The following is a 17836-nucleotide window of genomic DNA, read 5'->3' as shown; positions in this document are numbered from 1 at the left end:
TGTGTTCTGATTTCCCTTCTGTTTGTCAAATGAGAGTCGGGGAGCTCTTGATGGGGAAAGAAAAGCACGTGGTGATCCCAGAAGCACGACAAAGCAAATTGCACGTGCTCGCACTGGGATGCTTCTTTGTTAATGCGTTGGAATGGTGAGTAAATGATAAGTAAATAACTGTATTCCACACAAGCAATACAGCGCACATGGAAGAGGACAAACAAAGGTTCAACAAAAATGTGACTCAGATTAACGGCTCCCTTACTGGCTTGTAGAAATAACACTATTTAATTACTGTAACAAATGTTCATAATTAGGCGCATTATACTCTATGCCTTGAATAGCATATTACAAGTTGATCCGATTTAATTAGTATCTACAGCCACAGGCAAATTCTCTTAACGTATTCTTGAATCTTTATTATTTATTACTCTTATAGCCTTGCTTGTAGTTTATTCTGATCTATTCAATGAGTCAGGCTCAGGACGTAGTATATCGTACAATAAGCACTATATCAGTACTTACGTTGCGTAAAAACGTTGGGTTAACCGTCAACAATTAAAATGGGTCTATCAGAGAATAAAGATGTATCGCTAAATGTTTGCATATATTTCACACGCTTTATACATTATGTAATTTATGTATAAAGTAGGAAAAAACCTAAATGTACTCGATTCGTCATAATTGGCTAGTGTGTATACATCTAATACCATATGGGCTAAGCTGCCTCCGCGGATAAATCTTGGTTTCCCTGCAAAGTTTAACGCAATCTTAATGTGGTGTAATTTAAATAAACCTTTGTTACATTGCATCCTCTTTAAACAAAACCACATTCCTCCGTGTAATGTAGAAATTGCACGTGATTTATCTTTGCCTATTGTGCAGGACAAACCTATTTTACATATTAATAGTCTTTTGCGTCTTTACGCAAGAGCTTACATTAATCGAAAACTAGTGTTAGCGAATGTCAGATGCCTGTAACATCTACATAAGTCGACTATACGTTTGTATTTGTTTAGAAGCTTTTTACAGAAAAGTTCACCAAAATCCAGCTGCCGTAGTCAACGTGTTAACTGTTAGCGTTGCAGGGTTTGGGGCAACTAGTATGCTCACGTGCCTCGTTATTTATTTTTCTCTTGTAACTTATTAAACGGTTCTCCTCATTACTGAAGAATTCCCTTAGTTGTAATGTTATGTGGTAGTAAATAAATTACTTCTCGGTGCATTAATAACTCTTTACTTTTTGTCCATATGCTATTTATAGCGTTGCCATTGGTCGAAGGCGAATATGGCTTGTACAGTCAAGACATTTACATATGAATTCTCTATTTTCTTTACATACATCGGTCTAGTTTAAATTCTCTTGTTGACAGTGTGTGTAATTATTCAGTCAATACTCTGCATCTGTATAACATCAATCTTTAGCACATGCAATTTTCAGGGTTATCTCTCTGGGACCTCTGCTGTTCCAGTGAAGCTGGCAAGCGCTGCTGAGAGTGGATGTACTGTAGGAAAGTGTGTGTGCCCGTATTCATGTTTATAATATCCCGGCAAGTTTAACATTATAAATCTTAGGTAACATGTGCCATAGCATGCCATGTGGGACAAGTACCTCTCTTTCTGCGAGCCAGTGATGTTTGTCTAATGATGTAAAAAATATTGCTTTGGCAATATCTTCACACCTAATTGCTGTGAATGTGTAGCATAAATCAGGCTAGACAAAATGTTTAATTACTCATAAATAAGAAAACATTTCATTATGCGACGTATTTTACAAACAGAACCGCACTGACAGTTTGTCTATACATTAATTTACTCAATAGTACACAATTTACATTGGAATATATAAACATTCCTCACATTTGAAACACAAAAAGCTCCCGGAATGCTTCTTACGCCGCGACATTCCTCCGGTAACGTAACTGCATGTTCACGGTTGTAAAGGCAATGCTTGAGCTATGAAGGCATCAGAGATATTATTTCAATGTACAAATAAGGATGGGACAGAGTTCAGTTTCTCAAAAGGACTCCGTATACTGTTTCAAAAAAGGAAAAAGTGAACAATCCATCGCACCCTCAACATTATCTTAATTTTGCAATGTTCACACTTAAAATCACAACATACCACAGTGTAAGTCCACGAAACAAGCGCGTGTGTTGTAGATATCCTTACTGCGTAAATATTACGACACGTGCCAAAACTGAGTAAGAGCAAACATACGCCACATTTTGAGTTTTTTTTTTCTACGTTATTAATACGGGAGCAATTCAAAGGGTCCTGCTAGTATCATATTTGGATCTACGTTTTACTTTTTAAATTGCATGTCATCTTCCACACGCTGGCATCAATGGAATTTTCAAAGCTCATGCACGAGGTCTGAGCAGCAGGAAGGCTTAGAAATGGAACACAACGCACGCAAATGGTTTTAAAAATGCGATTTGATATACTAACTTTTGAAGACAAAAAAATCTCTGCAGACTGACAAATTTAGTTGCTGGTATTTGTATATTTTCAGTTATTTGAAATATTTGCGCAGTGTGCATTTCCATCGTTTCACGATCACTTGTTTATTTTCTCTGCATGGCGCTAGAAGACTGCAGGGCTTCACATTGTCCGTTAATGACGGACAGTCTACAATGTTCAGTGTCAATGACGTTCAGCGGAATAACCACCTGTGTGTCCTCATTTTCTGGTTTTAAGGTGCCGGAAAATTGACGAATTGCGCAGGCGTTAGATATAGCGGGTGAAGAAATTCTCCAAAACAGATCTTTCAGCATCTTCCTAAATTCTCTTCTCATAAGACAGTACAGAACTGGGTTTAAACAGCTGTTGGCATGGGCTAGACAGACAGTCACTGGAAACACGTAGGTGTGAACCATGTAGTACGTTTGATCCCAGTAGACCGCGTTGAACTTAACCAGGACACCCCAGAATGTGATGGCGTGGTTCGGCATCCAGCAAAGAAAGAACGAAAGAACCACGATGGTGACAGATTTGGTGACTCTCGACCTCCGCTTGGGGCGGTTGTTATTCATGCTCCGCCGACGGATGAACCGCAGAAGCAAAATGTAGCAGATTGTAACTATTAACATTGGTAAAACAAAGGCGACCAGGATTTTCTGAAGGTGGTAGAGCGCCAACCAGTACTGGCCATCAGGGAACTTCAACAGACAGAGCTTTTCCCCGGCCACGTTTGTCACCGTGGAGAAGATCGATGTCGGTGCGGTGGCCACAGTGGCTGAGACCCACAGCACCGCGCTCACCCATTTCACCGAGCAGTAAGTCTGACGGGTTCGGTTCTTCAGAGCTGAGGCGACAGACCAGTAGCGCGTGATGCTCATGGCCGTGAGAAAGAACACGCTGGCGTACATGTTCATCACAGTCACGGAGAGAATGATCTTGCACATCGCATCTCCAAACGGCCAGCTGAAGTCCAGAGCGGTGTCCACCGCCCAGAAAGGGAGAGTCAACACAAACTGGAAGTCTGTCACAGCCAGGTTGAGAATGAAGAAGTTTATGGTGGATTTCTTTCTCCCTTGTCTTACCTTCATTAGGAAAAAGACCAGTAGATTCCCCATTAAGCCCACAGCGCAAACTACCGAATACACAGTGGAGATAATGAATCTGAGAGCCGGACTACCGTCCGCGGTCACGTCTATGTCCTCTAGGCTGCTGAATCTGTCCTGGTCCATCAGAGACTTGTTTGATGCGCCGTTACCGGTGTTGTTGAGAAACTCTCCCATCATTTCTGATAAGCGCGCGACTGCAGGCGCTTTCATCAGCACCAGCCTATTTGCTGATTGCATATCAACAATTAAACATTACACACTTGCATGTTTTTAAAAAAGAGGTAACGGACTTCTGATATCTTCCTGCCATATTCTTAAAAAGCTGCACATGTACATTTCCAGACTGGCTTATCCAGTTGCTCTACCTTGTGCTGTGTACAATATTGCGCTGGCACAATCGCATTTTGCGAACATTTTAATACAAGTCCGTAACTGGGCGTCTGCCCCCGAGTGTCACGGATTGGTCCCAAGTAGTTTGATTGACAGGAGTTGCTAGTCGGGGATCAGATGTAGATCAAATCCTGAAAACACATTGGTTTGAGGGAAGTGGGAGGGACATTAGTCGTTATGCCTTTTTGTTTTTAAAATAATTTAAAATAGTATGACATTCTTTCACTCATGCAATACGTTTAATTCATTTCACAGTCACTTTACATAAATGTAAAAATTGAAAAAGGAATTAGTTATTCGAAGTTTTAAAAAAGCTCAATAGAGTCTAAATTGAATGTCATCTTATTATTTATGAAAATGTTTCTGCAGCTCCATAGATAAAAGAAATCAGCTCTTGATTAACTTATTGTTAAACGATTGCAATTGTACATACAGTCCAGTAATGCATACATCAAAAGGGACACGCTTTTTTTTCCTGTTCCAGCTCATCTGACGTGTTGCCACTGTTGAAGCGCCACCACAAACATGCAGCCAGCAGTCACTTAAAAATCACTTATACAATTTGATAAGCTTTGAGTTCGCCGTGACATAATTGCATTGGCAAAGAGCCAAATCTGTCAGGGGAAAAATCCATATTAACGTCGTTCCTGGAGAATGAATGGATCTCATGGGAGCGTATATTCGTTTAATTCAGTGTACTTAATGAATTCATGCTTCATTAAGTTTTATTCCAATTATAAGGAAATTAACTGGTAGGGAATACAGTATGGCTACATTGAAGGCGTTAATTATTCTTTGTCGGCTTCCGCATTCAGGCGATGGTGCTGAAGTGACAGCGCTCGCAAGCTTTGATATCGCAGCAACACACCACACCAGTACACGTGCTATCTGCAAATGGGTTCATTACCTCGAACGGTAACCGATCTGACCTGAGCTATCTATTTTAGATCACTCAATTTCAAAAGGAATGTGTACTTGAAAGACATTTAGCTGAGAAAGAACCAGATACAGTGAAACATAACTGACATAGTTTTCCAGGTTGATTCATCCATCAAGTTTTAATTTCAAATTAACTACCATATCCAATATATATGTTTTATGGTTATATTATTTTACATTGTTGTTTGACTCACATCTAGAAATTTCACACTATATTGAATTATACTGCACTCTTGTCCCTTTAATTGTGACACAATGCTGATATTCCGCAAGAGGGCGCACACGTTGAGGGGACCCAAGGAACCGGGGCCATTTCGTACTATTACCCGCGGTTTTGTTTTTTTTTTTTGTTTTTTTTTTTACAAATACATGTTTTGCTTAGGCCTATTTATATGCAAAGATTAAGTGACTTCATAACGACAACACCGAACACTTCTGCGGGAGCAGTGACATAGTAGTTAAATAACTGGGCATATACCCTGTTGTAGTTGCCGTTTCCCGTCAGCAGGTACGTAAGACGCCATGGTTTAGGGTGTTCACAAAGAAGTTAAAAATAAAAACAAGTGAAACTGTTACCGGTAAGACTGACCAGGGGAATTGAACAGAAACAACGAAATTATATTTGAATCAGATCATCATATTGATGTCATTAATGTTGGTTGGTCCTTAACGTATCCCTTTATGAGTCTTTTATACCAACAATTATATCAATTTAACTGACGGCTCGCAGCGCTGCATGTGATTAGTGAAATAGCCATCAGAGTAAAGCACCACTGAAATGATACGAAAGTATCTGCTGTAGATACAGCCATAATTCCATTGTTTTCATATAACTGACAATTCGCAGTCAATATATGCCTTCAGCCAGAAATAATACCAATAGGCCTATCTTTTGCTGAAAGTACACAAACACAAGATATATTGGCACACGAAGTCAAACTGAAGCTCCCTCATTATCTGCGTGGTCATGTAGGCCAGTATCACTCTGTCTTGCGACCATGTACCATTTCCTTTGCTCTCTGGGACACCAGAGGTTTAGTAGTAGGGAGCAGCACTCGTAGCCTAACCGCAACGTTGCTGGTTCGATTCCCTGCTGGGACACTGCTGATACACCCTTTGGACAAGGTATCCACAATTGACTCAGTAAATGTGTATGAACGGATAAAACAGTAACCTACTTTATATAAATCGCTCTGGATAAGAGCGTCTCCTAAATCGTAATAATGTAATGTGTTCAAATCTTAAAATCTCGAGTATTACTGAAATATTCTAAGAAAAGTGTCTTTCTGAAAATAACACGGCAGGTTTGATTCAACAGCGCCTGAGGTTTCCCGCTCAACAATGTTGAGTTGTTCACTATTATTAGACCTCCCTGCCACGGCGGCGTTCATCAGCCCATTTAGCACTGTCTCTCACTGTTGGACTCTGGGCTCTTAATAATAGAGGCATTCACACGAGTCCTCCCACCTCACTCCCCACGTCCTCAAAAAGAGGGCGTTTCTGTAAGTTTGGTTTTGTCAGAGAAACTTTCGAGCTGCCCTGAATTGTTTAGGGGGCAGTCTCTAGCCAGCAAACATCAACACAAACAGCCGCCCCGAGGCCCGGGAATGAGGAGGCCCCCATTCGCAGAGAGGTGTAGCGGGGGGGTTCTACCAGCAGCCGAGCCTGCTGGAAAGGCACACAACCGCATTTTAATCCATTCTCTACACCCCGTTTTGACGATAAAAAACGTTAATTCTTTAATAACATTAAATTTGCGCAAAAAAGTTTAAACCAAAAATGAGACGTCTCTGAAATGACACTGTTTTTCAGGAGGAAGGATAAAATCGATGTGTCCTCTCTCCACTCTGCAACATGCTGATTCTCTGGGATTTCCGATCTCGCGTCTTCGGACAGACCTTTTCTGCCACTCATGTTTTAATAGCTGCAGGGATAGTTGTCGTGCTGGGAAACGGCAAAACCTTCGGGCTTGAACGAGGACCGGGTGAGTAGATTCGTTACAAGTGTTCAAATTACACACTCCACAGTGCAAATATTACTCAATAAGCGCTATGAATTGTGTTGCTGCCAAACGTTTCGTATGTGGCATGACTATTATATATGAGTGTTGTTCTCAGCACCCTACTTAGTTATTGCATTACTTAGCATACTGGGAACCCCCGTTTTTTTGTACCATTTTGTACCACTTTTTGTACCATCGTGTGTTGAACACATTTTGGTAAATTCAGTTACAGGAGACACTTGAAACTGGTTTGTTGCGGGGTTTTCAAGGGTCCCGCCAGCTTTCACTGCCATTTCTCTCCGCTATTCCCAGATCCGTTCCGCAAATTTTCTGTGCGGCTGCAGTATGGTTCAGTGGGCAAAGAGGCAGAGCGTGCTCGTACAGTCTTTGCGTAAAGTATGATCATGTGTGAAGTACAGCACTGTACGTTTGCATTAAAAAATATTTACGGACTAACACAGCGCAACTCTTATCAGCTCTCTTCTATCGGTCTTGTCAAGAATCTCTGTGGACTCGTAGCGCCCCCTAGCGTTACGGGTCATATGTTAGGCGAATAAACGAGTTTCTATTGTCGCATTTCGTCAGTGTAATCCAAGAAAATGTAGAATGTGAGACTTTCTTTCTAAAATTAACTAGGGGAGACTCTGCAAGATTTTTTGAGGTCAGTTACACCGAGCAAACCTCTGTATTATTGAAAGCACATCTGGCGTTCAACATTATGGTCATAATCTAACGTTTTCATCAGTTGAATTGAAGGTGTCTTGTGTGACACTGACCCATGATGACATCTATCAGCTCAAAAGAAACAACAGCTTCTGTTAATTGTTAACTTCTGTTAGGTGACAATGCTATTTGGTACCAAATATGTTCAGTTTTACCTGTAACTTTACCAGATTGCACAGTCCAATCTTCATGTTGCATGGTAATAGTTTAAGCTTGTGTGTTCTTTGACAATGTTTCCCACAATGGAACTATTTCAAGAATGGCACTAATGTTTTAGTGTTTTTTGTAACTAATGGCCTAACCTATTGAATGCACTTTTTTAAGTTGCTCACAATAAGAGCATCTTCTAAATGACTAAATGCAAATGTAAATATCTGGGTACCTATGAGGGTAAGAGCGGTTCTTTTGGGCAGCCAGGTACAGGTGAGGTGGTTTATATGTGGCACATGCTTCAAACAACAGGGGTCACTCACAGTGTCTCTATTGTCACTGTAATCCAGTCTTCTGACAGCGCTGTGTGAGAGACTGATGCATGTGTGGATGCGGTAGGTTGTGTTCAGTATGGTCCATTGCTCCTGCCATGTTAAAGTGTGCTTTGTAAGTGCTGCCAGTAATGATGGCTCTTTGATGATCTCTTCTTTAGTCTCAGAACTGAACGCCTGACAGAATGTGGTTAATTTATAAAAGGCTGTCAGTCCTGATGACTGGTGATGAATGTGAAGTTTAACTAGGCCTATAGTTCTCAGCACACCATTACATCAGTTGTTCTTATGAATCATAATAATGGATTGCATTTATATGGTGCATTTCATGCTTCTGAAAGCACTTTACAATGCAGGGGGTTGACTCATCTCGACCACCACCAGTGTGCGTCCCCAACTTGGGTCAGGCACAGCAGCCATTTACACCTCAACACTCGCCAAACATTAGATGAGGTGGACGGGTAGGGAATTATTTAGCCAATTAAATAGGGCAATTATTAAATGATCAGATTGAAAGAACCTTGTTGGGCATTTAGCCAGGAGCCCGGGGAACCTTCTACTCTTTGCAACAAGCACCATGGGATCTTTAATGACCACAGAGAGTCAGAACCTCAGCTTAACATCTCATCCAAAAGATGGGTTGCTGGATAACCACTTAACTTCCTAAGTTAGACAGATATTTCTAATCATTAACCGACATTACTAATTAGTTATGCCTGTTAAACAGGTGTAAACATCTTCTAAAATACTTATTTCTAATACAAGAGACATAGTCAAAGTATAACCAAGCAGTCATGTTATTTGTACGGTTCCAGCTTAAGACAGTGAGTGCCTAACTTTGACCAGCCTCTCTTTCAGACACCACTGGAGATGAGCCTTTCTTCTTATTACACAAAGTGCATCCAACAGTCGCAGGAGCAACAGAGCATGCTGAACACAGCTGACCCCATCCAACCATGGGCCTGCCCCTCATGCAGTAGCCATTCTCATTACCATTGTCATTATAATTATCATTATCATTATCATCTGATCATTTTACAGAGTGGCTTGCAACAGATCCCAAGAAGTCTTATGCTGTCCACTAAGTACAATTAATATAAAATATGTAAAGACACTTTGACAGAAAGCGTTTTGTTGCATTTAAGGCATGTGTTGTTCCATTTTGGATGCCACTGCTATTAAAAGTAACATGAACAGCTGTTTTATGGAAATAAACATTCCCGAGTAGCTGTTTCTGTTTAGTTGAACATTGGACATTATGAAACATTTCAGTTTGAGGCAAAGGTACATCTGTTTCTGCTTATGTTGTTGTGTATGTACCAAATTCTTCCATGCCCTTGGTATCAGACTGAGAGAGAGTCCTGTGCTGAGCTGGGTCCTGCTGATGATGCTGATGAGACAGCACTCCATGTGCAGGTGTCCGAAATTGTGGGTATGATAAACATAAACATGAATATGAGACCCAGTGTTTAGACTGAGCAGTAATGTTGGAGTGGAAGGAGAGATCTCTGTGGTATACGCCAATATTTTGATTTCCAGTGTTCCGGATTCTCACAGAAAGGGAGCAGTGACTCATCGTGTGTGCAGTGCCGCATTATATCGGTGACCCGTTATGAGAACTGTGCCTCATTAGGGCAGTGAGTCAGAGTAAAGTCCCATTAGGTTCAGGCTGGAAACCTTGGGTTAACCTTTCCGAACAACAGAAACAAATACTCGTCCATTCAGTCAATGCGGGAAAGCAGAGTCGCTAAATAAAGTTTGTTTGAATGGAGCGGCTGCTCTCAAGGGCAGGTGCTCTCTTGTACTGCCATGTTCTCTTTGTAGTTGCAGCACTCAGAATGCTAATTAGTGTGGGTGAGTCTATTAGGAGAGAAACTCTCTTGAACTGTTATGATGGGCCATGTGGTTTAAATTGTTTAGAATGTATGAACTGGTGCAATGATTCCCACTTGGTGCACAGGTCAGTCTTTGCACGATTTCAGCAACGGCTATCATCCCACCATCTACAAACCCATCAGCCTTGTGGGGCAGACTGTACCGCTATCCAACACTCTGAGAATAACTTAACCCTTAACACTGTGATGCTGTAATGACCAAGGACACTCATATTTGATTGTGCAGACACTTAGGGAAGAGCTATTTGGTCTAACCGCGATGGCTATTTGTTTAACAGATTTTCAGCAGTTTATATAATTGATTTGTGCTTGTTTTGTTGCTGAAAAAGGAGTGTCACAGGGGTAGTCATCTAGAGGCGGAATGTTGAGCTGGTGTTGTGTGTGCTTCTACAGGGGGATCATCTCCAGGAACGGCCCACTATGAGGTGGTCTACCCGTCCCGGGTGGACGGGCATGGGCGGTTTGTGTCGGACTCCGTGTCTCACCGTATCAGCCGGGTCCAGCGGCGGGACACCTCCTCAGGGGAGCAGCGACCCCTACAGGTTTTCTACCAGTTGCACCATGGTGGGCGGGATTTGCACCTCAACCTCACCCTCAACCCCCACCTGCTGGCCCCCGGCTTCCTCATGGAGCATAGGTATGGTGGCCTGGAGGGCGCCAAAATACGCAGCCGGGGCCAGGCCCTCTGCCACTTCATTGGGCAAGTGTGGGAGCGGACGACAGTGAGGGGCGGGGCAGCCATCAGCACCTGCGACGGACTGGTGAGTGACCTGGGCTGGATCTTTGTCTCTACCAGGGCGATAACTCGCCCCATTTTGGAGCACAGTAGCGCATCCCAGAGGCTGGCATGCTCACTGTAGAGGACCAAACTGAATGACTGATGTTCTCACAAAGAATATGAATGTGTTCTCAGTAACAGGAGTGGTTTCAGGGCAGGTCTTAAGGTTAGGCCATGAGTTAGGATGGATTTTCCCTTCTCAACATGGGAATGGTTGAAGTCACAGGGCAGGGCAATAGAAATCCAGCTGTGTCATGCTGTAGCAGGGAGAAAGTGGTGTGGGAAACCGCACTAACTATAATGGAATATGACTGCAATGTTTTTAAAGTGAAAATCACATGTTTGTGTGGAGGCTGCACATCACTCTGATGATTATTATCTCAGAATGCAGGAGCAGTTTGCCCACGACTACACAGTTAAAGCATCAATAAATCAGGACACATTTTGCCGCGATTCACCTGCTGTACTTAATGTTCTCCTTTATGAATATTTCATTTTGCATAATTTAGTAGTGAGGGAACACACTTAATCCAGTCCCAAAACTGATTATAATTATGTTTCAGGAGTTTCTCTGGCTCTTGGAGAGGATTAATGTGAGGTTGTGAGCAATGTCACATCTCTTTGATCATGAGGTGTCACGGAATGACGGAATGATGAAACATGTGGGCGTGTCACATGAATCAAACAACATTTGAGGTGATGACAGTAATGGGCTTCCCTGATTGGATGGATGAATGATGTCTGAAGGCCCTGTGACACCGAGGCTATTCACTGTCCTTTGTGTTCTTTCACGGCAGGGTTGTGGCAGACAGTGTTGATGCAACAGTCAGAGACCTGCATTTGTAATTATGAGGGTCAAAGTTCAAATCCTTAGAGGAGTACTTATCCTGAATGGCTTCAGTAAAATATCCATCTATATTAATGGGTATATGATTTTCTGGTAAATAACTGTAAGCAACGTAGGTTTCCTTGGAAACAGGTGTCTGCTACAGGCAGGAAAGGTGTGAGGGGACCCCATTATTGCTGTCATTGGTGAGGAACAGCATCTGTGCCAGTGCGGCAGAGGAGACACTGCCGTGACCTCATGGCTGCTGCGCAGTCATTTTGATTTATGTGCTGCAGCAGCTTTATCTGCATGCTGTTTGTGCCCCTGTGTTTGTGTGTGCGTGTGTGTGTGTGTGTGTGTGTGTGTGTGTGGGGGGGGTGGGGGGTGGGGGGGGGACTTGTCCCTGAGGCAGTGTACGGCCATTCCTTCCTCCTCCTCCTCCTGCAGTCCAGGTGTCAGTACCTGCTCTTGAGCTCCACCCCACTCTGCCCCTTGCCCCCTAGGCTGAGCACAGCTGATCCTTAGCGTCTGTGCAGCAGGGACCAGTGAGAACCTGCTCTCCAAACGGCTCATTAGCGAATGTGTTCACTAACGAGTGCCTTTTCCCAAGGCCAGGCTAACTGAACACAACCACTAAAGAATTCTTGATCAGATTCAGCTTAAATACCTTTTGTGGGTGTTTTTCTCCCAATGACTCCTGCTCCCAGAGCCTCTTGCACTACATTAGTTTTGGAAATATGGAGCAAAGGCTGGGGCTTGGCTGGGGCTTGGCTCGGGGAGGCAATTTATGTGTATGAGGTGTTGATTGGATGGCTCCTTTAGGGGCGTATCGACAAGCAACAGAGTTGCACGCAGCCAAGATGAAGAGCTCATCTGAGGTCAGCAGCCTCAACACAGAGATCTGGCCACCGTTCAAAGAGAGTGTGTGTGAGGGGGGGTGGAGGGGGGTGAGAGACAGGACAGCAGAGCTGTGTTTGTCTGGCTCCTTGCTCCCATTGGATATTTGTTTCGCAGTGTGAAGGAATATTCTCAGATTTCCTGGGGAAGTGAGTAAGAGGGAGCCACAGGACTGCTGTCTCTCCTTGCAATCAAATTAGCTGTGCAAACCATTTCCCAAAATGCTGTTCCACACCCCACACAGATATCATTGCATTACAACACAACATGATGCAATATGATGTGGTATGCTGTGGTATGATATGGTATGATGTAGTATGAGTATTATGAGTAGTATGAGGCTGAGTGCAGTTTAGGTCATAAAAACGTGAGTACAAAGCATGAGGCAGCACAAGAACGTGACCGGTATGTCATACATACATTACTTAGTCACAATCCACAAACAACAAGGGGCGGCAGGACATGCACCCATCCTAATAAGGATGATCCTGACATGAGGGTCTCTGTGGCTAAGAGGAAAATGGTGGTTTCAGTGTTTGAAGTTGGTTTCAGTGCCTGATGGTTTTATTGCCTTGAAAGGTGAATCGACTAAAGGCCAGGAAGGATTTGAGTCAATGCCGCTGTGTTCCATTCTTCCCACCTGGGAAATGGGATTTAGAGGGCAGTGCTGCTGTATTCATCAGCTTTCAGTCAGATATCTTCTGGGGTGACCCGCACAGTTGTCTGGATTCAGGGACACAGAGTCCCAGTTCTGAGTTTGTGTCACTGAAGGGTAAAATCAGAAAGTGCTCCTTCGTGCAGCAGTGCTTGAGGCCAGGGTTCTCAGACCAGGGGGCATCATTGGCTGGCGTGGGTGCTTGTGTTTATGACACCCTGAGTGGAGGGTGGGGAAAAGTGGCACACAACTCCTCCTCCAGGCTGAGCTGTTTGGAGTCAGTGGTGACCTAACAACAACTGTGCAATCAATCTGCATGGGGTGCATCTTGCAGGTACATAGCCACAGATCATGAAGGGCATCAGAACGTGTTTAATATGCTAAGAAGGATTCTAGAAGACCAGTTTCCATTTCTCTGTCTTTGAAAAGTTTTTAAAAGATGGAGGTTAGAAGGGGCTGTTTTTCATATGAATGAGGTAGAGCTGTTGATATTGATGTGGTCGAGGGAAAGGAAGGCAATCTTTTTCAGTGTTCTGAAAAGATATCCTGTGTCCTTGCTATTTGTCATTCTTATGGTTTTGTGGTCATATTTGCATTTGGCAGGATTGTAAGTAATCTTATTCTTTATTTACAGTTTTATATGAAGGCCTTTTGATATAAAGAAGTCAATGTCTCTTTCTCTCTATCTCGCTCCCTCTCTTCCTCTTTCTACCTCTTTCTCCCTCTCTCTGCTCTTCTGTGCAGACAGGGCTGTTCAAGCTCTCAGAAGAGGAGTTTTTTATCCAGCCTCTGGAGGCAGTGCGGGAGGAGGGCACACCACAGGCCCATATGATCTACAAACGCCACATCACTGAGCCGGAGGGTGGGCCGGTTCCCCCCCTGCCTGGAGATCGCCCTCCCAATGGAGCCTGTGGAGTACTAGGTACAGTGCATGCTTTCCCTCTGACATCTTATGACTCAATGAAAGGGGTCAGAGGTCAGAGGTCGGAGGTTAGTGCTCCTCTCTGTGTCTCTGCAACATTTTTTTTTTTGGGGAGGGGGGGGGGCGTTGTGAGTGGAGAGAGGACACAAGGGTTTGGGTTTCAGTGACAGTACAGAAAACAGAAGTTGATGGAGCCTGAAACAAGACATTGTCTCCATAGGGGATTTTGTGCATTATTTGAAGCCTGGGAAGCGCAGTAAGCCAGGCCCCCCTGAGAAAAGAGAGGCTCGTCTCCCTCCCTTCAAGCTAAAAAACATTGGTTTACTGTTTGCTCTGTTTACTTCGCATCCCTCTGAATGAAAAAAAAAAAAAACACACTGGTGCCACTCAGTCCTGGTCTCTGAGCCTTAGTGTACTGGAAGTGTTTGTAATGGAGAGTTGCAAGTGAATATAACTAATTTAATTCTCTGCATTTGTATTTTTAAACCAATAATGCACATTAGCATTCAACATAGCTGAAGCGAATTTATTCAAGTAACAGTTCATTAAACAACTAATTCAGCACACATGAGACAGCTGCCCTGAATTTAAGAGGCAAATATTCACAAAAAAATGTTGAATGAAGCCATTATATATACCTTTAATGATAAGCACAGCACATCTATATCCAAAAGGACAAGTTACTGCTTTGATTAACTGTGAAGAAACTACTGTAAACACAAGTAAGCATTCAGTTAACAACCTAATCAAACTAAATTAATTAAAAGCAATTGGAAATAAACCCCATTTCACAAAGAAGGCCCTGGGACCAGGACTGAGGTTGCTGTTCTAGGCCGTTTCAGGAGAAGAAGGAGCAGTTTCTCAAAGTCTGAACTCCGGTGTGATTGCTGTGTTAAGCTGAACTGTGACTGGCTCAGCCTCAGCAGTGATGTAATGGGAGGGGCCCCTGTGTTTGCAGACACACAGAGGCGTGTGGCTCGGGCGGAGCGCAGGCGGGAGCAGTGGGAGGCGAGGCGTGGCCGCCGCAGGATTCGACAGCGCTCCGTCAGCACGGAGAAGTGGGTGGAGACTCTGGTGGTGGCTGACCCCAAGATGGTGGAGTACCACGGCAGCGAGGGCGTGGAAAACTATGTGCTGGCAATCATGAACATAGTGAGTGTCTGCCTGCTGTCCTCCAGGCCTGTGCTCCATCGCATGTCCCCCCACCACTCCCCCCAGTGAGGTGTCCAGGGAAAATGCTCCTTTTCCCAGGGCCCTCTGGGGTCACATGAAAAAGATAATCACTTTAATGCTGATTATTGCAGTTTAAGGCTAAAATCAACTATTTATTTCTAGATTATCATGGGGCTGTAATTAGTCTTTCTCTCTGACATTATCATAGAGGTTAAAATTTTATCCCTCAGCACAGACACAGAAACATCCATCTGTTTACAAAGGACTTGTTTTGCCCAGGCATCACTTTTTTTTAGAAAACTGTGTTTAAACTCACTGCTGCTTCCCATGTGTGGGTCTGTGAATTTGTCTTTGCCCTCTTCCTCTCTCTCTTCTTCCTAACATCTGCAGCTTCCTGTATAGTGACCCCTGTGCTGTCAGCGCTTCCTGTACTGACCCCAGGTCAGCAAGGCCGTCTCTGGGGCGGGCCCATTCCATTAGGCACATTTTCCCAGAATAATGTGAACCTGCGGGGGCTAGCTGCTGTTACAGACTGCAGTTACTGGAGGAAGTTTCCTTAGCAAGGGGTGGGGTAATCCCCTCTGTGGGGACAGGAGGGTGGGGCACTCCTTTCTATGGGGCAGGGCACTCCTCTCTTAAAGTGTGGGACTGTCTCTAAGAGCTGACTCCTGTAATACAGGCCTGAGGAGGGCCAAAGGCTGAAGCAACGGGTCTGCTGCAGAGAGAAATACAGAGAGTCAAGCATCACGGTGCTGAAGAATCAGGCAGTGCAGTGCAGGAGAATCAGTTGGTATTGTGTTGTGTGGTGGCATGTGGTTATTAGCACCTCAAAGGCACAGGAAAAAAAGAACTCACAGTAGCATGTTTCCCATGATGCCTTTGTGTCCGAGGCGCAGAATGAGATGGTTGCGATTGTGGCAACCGCACCGCTAAGAGTTTCATCATTTGAGTGGAAGCCTTTCCACCCTCAGGATTGCGGAAAATTCCAGCACAGTGAATGAGTCCTTTATTTAATGCTGGAGATGTGGAGCCCCACGGGCATTTAGACAAAGGACCGCACTGACCAATCCTCACGCAGTGGCTTGCTGTCAGCAGAGCGTCCATGACTCAGCGCTTGACAATTTAAATCTTACCTTTGTGAGACCCGCAATGTTCTGCTAACAGTGAACCCAAACAGTGCCTCCAAATTCGGGATACAGCAAGTGTGATGCCATTTAACAGTTTACCTTCTTATGGATAATGAGATACATTTAGGCAAATGACAATGGGGCAGTATAACTAAAACAGACATTTAGCTGAATGCAGCTTTCATTAACACCCGCTCTATTATCAACAATGCAACTCAAACCTTATCAAACAGTGTAATAGTAACCAGTAACTTTTACAGGACATTTGGGACCAGGTAGTGGACATCTAGTATATCCTGGGACTATTATGAGGCTGCATGGGGGGGGGGGGGTAATTTTAGGTAATTGTGGAGCTGACATTTCCAGGTGTGGGATGACACCTATCTCACTCACACAGGCAAATATTGTCCTGTGGCTACTTGCCTGTTGCCTGTTACAAAGTCAGTTCAATGTCAAAGATCTGCAGTTTGTTCTTCAGTTCTCCTACCTTAATAGGAAACAAGGACTGCTGATTCTCAAAAAGACTGTATGAGTGGAAAATAAGACAAAAGAAGCACACAGAAGTGTTCTCTTTGTAGATTTATTCATGGACTTACTAAAAGGTGCAAAGAATTTTTTCCTGCATTTTCTCATCTGCTCACATAAAAGGGACAGGTGACGCTGGGGTGGAGTGCTGCTGTTTGTGGCACAGTGCTGGGGAGCTCTGGGACACCTCCTCAGGCCCTCCAACATGAGAACCTGATAATCACTACATGTGCCTGGAAGCTGCTGCTCCCTGGACTGTGGAAACAGCAGTAAAGACACCTCTTTAATTAAGCCCAGCAACTTGTGAAGCGATCGCCTGTCTGGCTCAGGAGAAAATGCAAGTCCCGTCAAGGAACTGTCAGAGTAAGAGATAGTAGGATGAAGAAATAGAGATAAAGATGGAGAGAAAGGGGACAGGAGAGAATGAGAGATTAAAATAACTGCATCAGCTGGCAGATAGTCCCTATCTCTATCTGTCTTCCTGTCACTGACTACACCTCCAGCGCATAATTGCACACTGACTACACCTCCAGGGCATAATTACACACTGACTACACCTCCAGCGCATAATTGCACACTGACTACACCTCCATCGGATAATTGCACACTGACTACACCTCCAGGGCATAATTACGCACTGACTACACCTCCAGCGCATAATTGCACACTGACTACACCTCCATCGGATAATTGCACACTGACTACACCTCCAGGGCATAATTACACACTGACTACACCTCCAGCAGATAATTGCACACTGACTACACCTCCATCGGATAGTTGCACACTGACTACACCTCCAACACATAATGGCACACTGAGTACACCTTCAGGGCATAATTACACACTGACTAAACCTCCAGCAGATAATTGCACACTGACTACACCTCCATCGGATAGTTGCACACTGAGTACACCTCCATCGGATAGTTGCACACTGA

The 17836-nt window shown here is 43.9% G+C and overlaps 2 protein-coding genes across 2 annotated transcripts in view; one reads left to right on the top strand and one right to left on the bottom strand.

The window, feature by feature from the left end:
* Positions 1 to 2559: 2559 nt before the first annotated feature.
* LOC118788310 (relaxin-3 receptor 1-like) lies at positions 2560 to 3798 on the bottom strand. Its single transcript, XM_036544269.1, has one exon. The coding sequence runs from the start codon at positions 3796 to 3798 to the stop codon at positions 2560 to 2562; it is 1239 nt and encodes a 412-aa protein (XP_036400162.1).
* A 2946-nt stretch (positions 3799 to 6744) lies between these two features.
* The window catches only part of LOC118788309 (A disintegrin and metalloproteinase with thrombospondin motifs 7-like), a 61066-nt gene continuing 49974 nt past the window's right edge, over positions 6745 to 17836 (top strand). Inside the window, exons 1-4 of the mRNA XM_036544268.1 lie at positions 6745 to 6874; positions 10386 to 10753; positions 13893 to 14070; positions 15029 to 15222. Coding sequence (XP_036400161.1) covers positions 6745 to 6874; positions 10386 to 10753; positions 13893 to 14070; positions 15029 to 15222 — 870 coding nt within the window. The remainder of the gene's footprint in view (positions 6875 to 10385; positions 10754 to 13892; positions 14071 to 15028; positions 15223 to 17836) is intronic.

The sequence above is a fragment of the Megalops cyprinoides genome, chromosome 13 (genome assembly GCF_013368585.1).
Source record: "Megalops cyprinoides isolate fMegCyp1 chromosome 13, fMegCyp1.pri, whole genome shotgun sequence".
Taxonomy (NCBI): Eukaryota; Metazoa; Chordata; class Actinopteri; order Elopiformes; family Megalopidae; genus Megalops; species Megalops cyprinoides.
The sequence above is the reverse complement of the archived record's forward strand: the minus strand, read 5'-3'. Positions and strand labels throughout refer to the sequence as shown.

Excerpts from the sequence above, each read along its gene's own strand:
- LOC118788310 (XM_036544269.1), bottom strand. The coding sequence starts at position 3,798 with ATGCAATCAGCAAATAGGCTGGTGCTGATGAAAGCGCCTGCAGTCGCG.